The 10027-nt window shown below is 32.7% G+C and overlaps 1 protein-coding gene across 1 annotated transcript in view; it reads left to right on the plus strand.

Moving 5' to 3' along the window:
* Positions 1-173: 173 nt before the first annotated feature.
* LOC103597842 (ephrin type-A receptor 6) overlaps positions 174-10027 on the plus strand; it is a gene marked incomplete at its 3' end in the record, with an annotated part of 160094 nt that continues 150240 nt past the window's right edge. The window contains exon 1 of the mRNA XM_008581696.1: positions 174-279. Within this exon, the coding sequence (XP_008579918.1) occupies positions 174-279 (106 nt within the window). The remainder of the gene's footprint in view (positions 280-10027) is intronic.

A 10027-nucleotide genomic window follows, 5' to 3' on the forward strand; every position in this document is an offset into this window, starting at 1 on the left:
CCCCCGGGGCCTCGCGCTGGGGACGCCCCGGGACACCTCCTGCGGGCCGGGTGGAGGAGGAAGAGGAGGAGGAGGAAGAAGACGTGGACCAGGACCCCCGCCCTACCCAGAACACCTGGCTGCGCTGCTGCCACTTCTCTTTAAGGGGGAGGAGAAGAAAACCGGCGAGAGCCATGGGGGGCTGCGAAGTCCGAGAATTTCTTTTGCAATTTGGTTTCTTCTTCTTGCCTCTGCTAACAGCTTGGCCGGGCGACTGCAGTCACGTCTCCAACAACCAAGGTAAGGGACTGGGCGGAGAAGCGGGAGGGGGGTGGGAGGAGGAGGGTGCTTTAAGGACCGGTGCATTGGTTGCCTCCTGTAGGTAACCGTCCTGTGATCAGCTTTTCGGGGCTCTCCACACCAGGGGGTTGAGGATGTCCCCTGTCAGTAGCGCCCTGTCTACATTGCCCTGGACTGGCTGCCCCACTAGCTACGATTCCTTTTGCTTCCAAATTTCTTTGATGCGTGAGCATCAGATGCACTTGGTCCCACCGCGGGCGGCCGCGGGACCGTTCCCCCCTGCGCTGTCTCCACCGGAGGTCAGGCTCTGTGGCACAGACTTAATGGAGACTTCTGGCTCTTGGCGGTCGCTCACAGCAGGGTAACATGTGAATTCTCTCACATGCCTTCTTGAAAGTCAGATCGCTACCGCTGTACCCTGTGACCATTTGTCAGCCTTTCGCCTCCAGTAACTGAACGGCACCCTCGCCCAGCCCCAGCCCCGTGTCCCCATCTGCCAGCCTGGCCACCTGATATAGACTTGTTCGAAATTATGCTAGACCACATGCCGGCAGATCTGGGTTGTGGTTTCTGTTCTTGCGGGCGGGAGGTAGGTAAGAGTGAATTTCCAAGTTGTTAATATCCTATTCATAAAGTCAAGTCACTGACATTTTTTGGAGGACTTTGTTTTGGTGGGTAAAGTAGTAAAGTGAAGGTGAACAGTGTGTGAAAAGTGATGGAAAATACTTAGAATATGTGAGCATTTTCTTTCCTTCTATTCAAACAACATATGAAACATATTTCATTGGATATCTGCTCTGAATATTGAAAGATCTATTTTAAAAAATCACCTGCAAATTTTAGATCCTCTTAGATTACACTAAGTGTTGAACAACCGTAAAAGTTATCCAGAATGTACTTGGCTGGATGCTCTCACTGGCGCTGTAATGACCACCACCGATATGTCACCTGTTATAACACTGTTCTGAAGACCTCAAATATAAAGCAGTGGTGGTTAATTGTAGTTACCTTTTAACATAGAAAGCATATGTTTCAGGGTCTCGAAATAATTTGCAGATGTAAAAATGGAGGTCGGATGGCTTGAACGTGTACACTTTTTGTTGAGGGGAAAGGTTAAGAGAGAAGGCAAATTAAACAACACAGCTTTCTTATTGCATAAGCATATGTGACAATTTTATTTTATTTAGAAATTATTGAGAATCAATATTCAGTTGTTCTAATGTATATAGTTGGTACTTTTGGCATGCTTTCCTAATTATTACTATTTTTTTTAACCTGACAATGTAATCACAAATGTGTAGATGAACTTGGAAACCATACATAACCCTCATGACTTTGAAGATATATCACTAAGTGCCAGCTATAGTGCCCTACTTTCCTATGGTGGTGTATACCTTCTCACTACATCCCTCATTTGTTTTCAGGGACTACTGGTATTAAATATCAAAGGAGTAGTTACTTTACCTTTGTGCAAATAGAACATTGTTAAAAGCAACATGTAATTATTTACTTGACCTTTTTTATTGTAAGGAGAGAAAACAATTTTTAATCATTGGAAAGTCAGACATTTATATTGTGCTTTATGTTAATATCTAGGGATACTAAAGAGGTGTTGGAAAGTCAGACATCTATATTCTACTTTATGTTAGTATCTAGGGATACTAAATAGATGTATACTTTGAGAGTCAAGTGTATTAGAAGTTTTTAGCAGTTATTCCCATGCAAATAATTTCCCTATGATACATCAGTAAACACTCTAGGCCCTAGGAATACTAACATAAATAGAAGACATATCTGAATCTCCAAATGAGTAAAGTGTCATTCCTCTAAAATGTGTAGTTTTAAAATATGACCTTTTAGATATTCATACATTTTGTATATTTAAGAGAATAGAGGTTTTGTTTATTAATCTCTTGCAGTAATTTTATTTGCTTATCTATTTTAATGACTCCCCCATACTATTTAAACATGTTTAAATTAAAATGCAGTACATACCAAACATGTGTAATTTATTTATTTTTATCAATAAGTTTAACTTAATGTTAGTGAGTATTAACTGGTTCTCCTATCAGTTAAATAGGATCATTTAAAATTGTCTACTAAAACTTTTAATTTTAATGTAGTAGTGTATTAAATGTACAGGCTATGCTTAAGAATGTCTCCTAAATGTTAAATTGGATAAAATTCTGAGGAGTTCTTTGGAAGAAATTTATAGAGAAATTATGATCATATTTTTTCATCAGACACAAATGATTGTTTATAAAATGCTTTTTACAGTCAAAGTCACAGTGATTAGAAATTTTTCGTGATAATAAAATGAGATAAGTTTCAAATATTGAAATCATCACACTAATGGTTAATAAAATGTCAGCTTTCTAAATGTAGTTTTTATGAACATTTTAGTGATATTTTCTTTATTAGTATTTGACAAATAACATAAATCAAAACATCAATTTTTAAACAGTGGAAATGTGGGACATTTCAAAATTATGTTTATATTATGGAAAGACTAATTTAAAATATAAATTTGATTTCTTATACACATAAAAATAAATATAGATGATTAATGTTTAGTTTTGAGGAGGTAGTTTTCATTTTCCAAGTAATTTTTATTTTAATGGCTAATGGAATTAATGTTTTATTTTTGCAACTTCTTTTATGTAGGGTAAAATTTCATGTTTATATAACTTTATTAAGGACATTCACAAAGTAAAATTTATAATTCTGTGCATCCATTTTGACAAAATTATATAAAATCCTTTATGGTTGAAAAGAATGGGCTCACCTTCCCTACTCCATGTACCCTTACCCCCAGTTTTCTATAGGCAGGGTAAAATGATGATCATGACAAAAAAGAGAACTGCCTCAATCTTTTAACATGGTTCTAAGAGTAACTTGACTAAAGGAAGGATATCTTCTTTCGTCTTTTAACTGACTGTGAAGCTGTGCATTGTAAAGACAAAATAAATCAATTTGACTCTTCCTATTACCCAAACCTCCTTGAATCGATCAGAAAGTAAAGGTGCTTCCTAGATCACTTCATCTGATTAAGTAAGTGAAAACAAGATTTGTCTTCAAATATCTCTCATATTTCATTAATTTTCCCTATAATTAAAACCATAGTATTAATTAAGTGTTGGTAATTTTTATTTTAAAAAAGATTTTATTTTCTGAAGATATATATAACCTTTCATTTCTCTACTAGATACTTAGGTGAATATAAAATGCAGTCTTGCTTCATGTGTAAGTTAACCATGTGTATTAGTTACAATGGCTAGAATCCACCAGAGGTCCATTTATTCAAAGATTACTCCACTTTAGCAAATAGTACTGTATAGCCTAAATAAGTTGATGCATCTGTCAAGGTGTGGCTCATGTTTCTAAAAATAATCGATCACATGCTCAAATAATTCATTAAGTCAAAATACTGTTTGGGTACATGAATCTAGTGAATTTATTTTACTACCAATACTGTGTGAATCGATTTTTTGCCCCAGGCAATTGAGTGACAAATGAAGTAAAGAAGCAAAACAATAGTGTGAGTAGCTTGGTTTCATTAAATTTATTAATTTGGATGAATTGACCGTAAAATCTATTGAGTTGTTTGTAAATACAAGTATATATGTCTAAATAGCAAAATATCCACTTAACAAAAGTCATGGCCTAAAATAAGTGTAACTGCCATAAGTATTGTGCACAAATTGTAAGACTGAATATTTTTCTTACATTTATAGAAAAGGAGAAATTGAGGAAATTTTTCTTAGAATGTCGAGTGAATTTTAGGTACTGAAAATATTAAAAATTATGTTAAATTAGGAAAACTGCATTATTTCCAAAGAATATTTCTGAAAGACCATTTAGATGAAATTAGTTTTCAGGAATAAACAACTCATAGTTATAAAGGTACAAGAGATTATCACATGCATTCCTGTTAGACATAAGCATAAATACAACCTAAAATATAATTTTATTATATATTTACAATTTGAAATAAGTCACTGTATAATTAGTCATAGTTAGCATACAAAGTAGAAAGATAAAGTATATTTATGCAGATTCAGCAGTGGCTAAGTGTTGTTTGTTCTGGGTTTGAGATAAGACTATCTAAAAATTTCTTCTTGCCTCAAAATTATACATGTTTATTTAGGATCTTTTCTTCAAACCAGAAGTAGCTTAGAAGAATATTGTAACAGCCAATATAGTACACATGAATAAAACACTTTTATATGGATTTCATAAGGGGAAAATATATATCTAATGGTACAAAAGAAATTAATGATTACATTACACGTTAGTTCTTTTGTGTTACTTTTATATTACACAACAAATATTAGAAAAATGTGAAAGTAAAAAGTCTTTTATTCGTTTCTTCACTAATCATTGCTAATATAAACTACTTACGTGCAAAAGGTACCATAGATTTCTTGTATCTTCCCCACCAACCCTCTTTCCCAGTCACACAATCTTTAAATCTCCCTTCTCTCTCTTTCTCCCTACCTCTCCCCTCTCACTTACGTGAATATTTCTCCTGGCTTGATGCTCCATTTGTCCCACATGATGAGAGAATAAATTGTACTTCACACTGTACATCAACCAGATCCCAAGAGTAATAGAGGTTTTTTCATTGCACCTTTGACACGACATTTCTTGGGAGTTATAAACATGGAAGAGATCAGTACATATAGTTAAGAAATCAAAATACGTTGACTTTGTCCAAAGGACATTGTCAATCATGTAATAAAAACTAAACTCATATGGAAGGATTACATAAATTACTTATACATCTATAGTGTTATGTTCAATTTGTAATCTCATTAGACTGACATTTCTTTAAATAATTGAAAGTACATTCTTTCTGTTCTTGCCTTATGTTTTCTAGAATCTAAAATTTAGATGATGGAGGAGAAAAGGTAAGTAAGGTAGGTATGTTCTATGTCCTCATGGAACTTGAATAAGTAAGTAAAAAAATAAAGGTTGTAGAAATTCTATGGAGGAAGCAAGAAAGGCACCAAGATAGAGAATAACAGAAGAGATGTGCTATTTTGAATGGGACAGTTGGAAAGGCCCATATGTGGAGATGACATTTAAACCTCATTCTCAGGGGAAAGAAAGAGCTGTGCAGAGTGGAAAGAAGTACCTTGCAGGTAGACGGAACAGCCTGAGCAATGGCTTTGTAGGCAAATGAGCTTGATGCATTTGAAAAGTTGAGTCTAGTGTGACTGCAGCTTCCCTAGCAAGGACGAGAGTTGCAAAAAGTGAGGTTTGAAAGATGGTCAGGAACCAGATTTCACAGAGAAGGAAAAAAGCCACGGCAAGGAGTTGAGATTTTATATTATTCCAGGCAAAATGAAACTACTGGAAGATTTTGACCAACTGAGTGAAATGAACCAATTTACATTTTAAGAGTACTATTAGCAAAGAGATGATGGGAAGATGGCAAGAATTGAATTAGGAATCTGTTGCAGTTGTCGAGGAGAGGGGATATGATGGCCTAGAGTGGTGGCAGTGGAGAGGACAAGTGGAGGAGATATGGTTAGGAATCTGTTGCAGTTGTCCAGGAGAGGGGATATGGTGGCAGAGGACAAGTGGAGGACCATCTTGTCCTATAAATGTAGCTATTCAACATTCCTATCATTTTTTTCCAAGGAGCCCAAATAAATGTTCCATTACCCCCGATTAAAATGACCTTGCCATATAAATATTGGTTATTGACAAGGGATAGGAGGGATGAGGTGGAATACAAATGTATAGCAAAGGTGAGATGCCCATTTCCCACTTATTTGGCTCAAACTGATTATGATTTATAACATAATCTTAATAGTACAGTTTTGCTATTTCAAACATTTGTGCATAATGTAAACTCATATTGGATCAACAAAAGCAATTTCGTGCATTTCTGACATAACTTTCCCTGAGTAGTTATTTTTTTCACAGTAGATGATGGCAAAAGTAGGTAGGGAGATCTTCACAAGGCAGTATAGTAAGCCCAACAGAGTCTGATTTTTAGGTAATAAAGAGCCATATTTAAGGGATTGGCATATGTACAGTTTTATTCATCTCTGTTGTGATCAAATTACTGTTATTGAAAACAAAAATTCTAAGTGATATTGCATATAAAATAGATGTGTTTTTAGATATTTTCCATTAGTCTTCTCTTCTCTCTTCATTTTGTTTAAATGAAGAGAAACAAATTAAATGTTCGGCAAGCTTATGAGACCTGGAAATGAGATTTCAGGATATACAATATTCTTGGGAGCGATGATGTAAGAAACTGTTAAACTTTCAAATGAACAGCAGTAAATTTCATACAATTAAAAATTTTCCCTGACTAGTTAATTACTCATTACTTTGAACTGCCTTTTAATAATACTATATGAAAATAATTATTAAATATAGAGAAGCACAGAAGTTCTTAAGCAACACTTTTATATACTTAATGAACCTTTAGAAAATTCATACTGTTAAGATATTTTATTTAAACAATTTTCTAAATATTTTAAGTATATTGTATATTCAAATGCAGTAAACTTACATTTTAGTGCTTTACAGTGTTCTGGAAAATAATATATTTATGGTTATTTCCTTTCTATAAATATTATGACTTCTTATAGAGTATGCAATTTTCATTTTCAATTGTAAATATTATAAAACTAAACAAAAGCATTTATTCTTTAAATAGATATTTATTGAAGGCTTGCTATATGCTAGGAAGTGTACTTGCCATATATAAAAGTTCAAGGAGAACTTTCCCTCCCAAAATATATGATCCAATGAAAAGTTTCTCATCTATTTCTAAGTCTGGCAGGAGAAATTTCTATTTTATCAAAATCAAATCCATAACCAAATAGAAAAGCTTTAAAAACATATTTGTTATATAATAATTATCAGCCCTCATGAATAAAAGATTTATTTACAATTTCTTTGAAAATAGTATCTATTATTTTATCACATTTTATCTCAAAGTTAATAAAATAAGTGACTCAGCAACCACATGCGAAATATGAGGCATTATGCTATTATTGAAGTTGCGACGATGATTGTTATACACCGTCTCTATTCTCTAGAATCTCAGTTTGCTCTTTTGATGTTATATATCTTTGAGTAATTGATATTTATTTTTCAATTGTGTGATGATTTTTATAAGATGAAGAATTTTATAGTAAATGAGATTGCATGAGATGAAGGGAAGAGAGTAAAGAAATGCTATGCTTCACGAGAATATTCTGCTGTTAGCTTTATGGACCTGTAGATGTTCTGTTTAATTACATAAAAAGAAAATATAAGAATATGCATCTTACAAACATATTCATGTGTACAAAATAAATATTTCATGCATTTAATGGCTTTCAATGGACTGACATGGGAGGTGAGTTTTTGTTTCGACGATGTTAGACTGGCCTGGTTATTATTTTAGGTGGGTTAATTATTAGAAACTTTAATTCGTATTGGAGATGCTGAGTTTTCAGTTTTAACTAGCAGTGAGCATATGTTTTACTGAGCTTTGGAGCAAGAATTGGGATGAAAGTGTGTGTTTTCAGTCCATATCCTGAAATTATTATTTTAGGTGGGTTAATTATTAGAAACTTTAATTCGTATTGGAGATGCTGAGTTTTCAGTTTTAACTAGCAGTGAGCATATGTTTTTACTGAGCTTTGGAGCAAGAATTGGGATGAAAGTGTGTGTTTTCAGTCCATATCCTGAAAAATAGATTAAGCTGCTTTTTCTAGGATACTGCTGAGTCCTGTAGCTGTTGGCCTGTTTAGTGATTTGTAGTTGGTGGATATGACTGAAAACTAGTTGCTCTTTCTCCTACTTCGTTTCATAACTTTGGGTGTAAAAATGATACTTACTTTTTGATTATAAGAAATACTAGATAATATTGCCTTAGAAAATGAACGTTAAGGAGGTGGAAACAATCTCATTGTGCTCTTCTAAGGTTAGGTATCTTTGTGGATATCTGGATCTGATAAAAAGTGAGCATTATATAAATATTTATATGTGCTTTATTTATTATGTTAAGTTACCAATAGCATAACAGTAGAGTAATTAGGTATTCTTTCAGGTGATTGCACTGTATTATGATTTTATTTTGTAGTACATGAGTGTTGCAAAGACAAACGTTTGTAGATAGTACATAGAGTGTAACAACTAAAATAAGGAAAAGCACTTGCTTTTAATATAAAAAATACCCGTAATTAAAATACATTTATATAGGCATTTGCCTACCTATGGTAATTATAATTAGGTATATTTTGAGCAAATTAATTAAGATAAATATCTTATATTGTAGGAAATAAAAGCATTGCAATAGTAAGTATCCCAAGTAAGAATTATCTAAGAATAATTGAAATGATTGCCCTTAAATTTGAGTTATGTCTAATGGCACTTTGATTTTTACTTTTAAAGAGAGACATATGAGTATTCTTCCTTATGTTGTTGTAAGATGATACTTTAATATTGAAATTAAATATGTGATTATAGAGTTTAACTATGTAGAAGCAAATAAATAAGCTTTTCTAAGAATTGATATCTCGCATAACTGAAATAGACTTTTAAATACAATGCGGTAGCTAAGTTGCTATAAACATACCAAAGATTAAAGAAAAATAAAGGTAGAAAAAAAGCTGAATCAGTGCACTATTTTCAAAATGAGCCTATTGGTTAAGGATTCTCCCTGTAATACATACTGAGTACTCTGGTCTTGGTACGAAGATCTCTATAAGTATTGTTTGTTTGATGACAAACGATTTTAGCTAAAACTTTTTTTCACATATTACAAATTCCTTCCATTCTCCCTTTAGAGTTGAAGTATACTTATATAATATTTATCTCGTAAATGCAAGCGAAAATAATTACTAGTTGCCATTAAGTGTGATGAGAAGCAGCTGAGCAAACAGAGTCCATTGCACAAAATTATAAAAGAATTGCATCAATTTCTAAAATAAAATGAAATCTGTGTATTGGTTCACTTGTTAGCAATCAGCATAATGCCACAACAAAAAAACACAGACTGTAATACCCAGGAAAATTTTAGCATACTAGAGCATTTAATGAGGGAAGTTCACTGTCACCTTTTATATGCTCAATTTAATGAGGGAGCCCTTGGAAAGAGATCTTAATTTTCTTCTGAAAAAGAAACAGAAGAATTTTCAGGTGTATACAGTTCGTATAGCATATTGCTTAACATGGTTTAAAAATAAGTAAAAATTAACATGCTTCAATTTTATTATTTTTATGATACTATATTAGAGCGAAAAGGTACTTATAGTACAATAACTTATTGTCTTATAGTGTTATGGTATAAAAACTTCGTTTTATAGATTAGAAAAAATGTAGTTCATACAGTTTATTAAAATAACAGTTTGCTGGTTTGTTGAATAAAAATTACACATGTAATAACCTTTAAAATATTCTCTAGTTTATGACCAGAAATCTATTAATGGATGCATTATTTTTTAGATTTTTCAAGAACCTATTAACCAGAATTGTGGAATTAAAATTTAAAAATTTATCTTAAAAGTTAGCATTCTAAAGTTTTAATAGACTTATTATAAAGCAAAATAGTATTTTTTTCTAAAAATTATACCAAGCCTTAAAATCAGATAAAATTTTAAACATGTTTTTATTATGTTTCTCAAATACTCTTTATTGCAATATATCTAATGGAAACTTTGGGTTTTTGTTTGTTCACTTTTATTACTTGGATATAAACACCTCAGTTCTTTTTTTTTTTTTTTTTTTTTTTTTT

This window comes from Galeopterus variegatus, unplaced genomic scaffold, assembly GCF_000696425.1.
Source record: "Galeopterus variegatus unplaced genomic scaffold, G_variegatus-3.0.2 Scaffold2437, whole genome shotgun sequence".
In the NCBI taxonomy this organism is placed as follows: domain Eukaryota; kingdom Metazoa; phylum Chordata; class Mammalia; order Dermoptera; family Cynocephalidae; genus Galeopterus; species Galeopterus variegatus.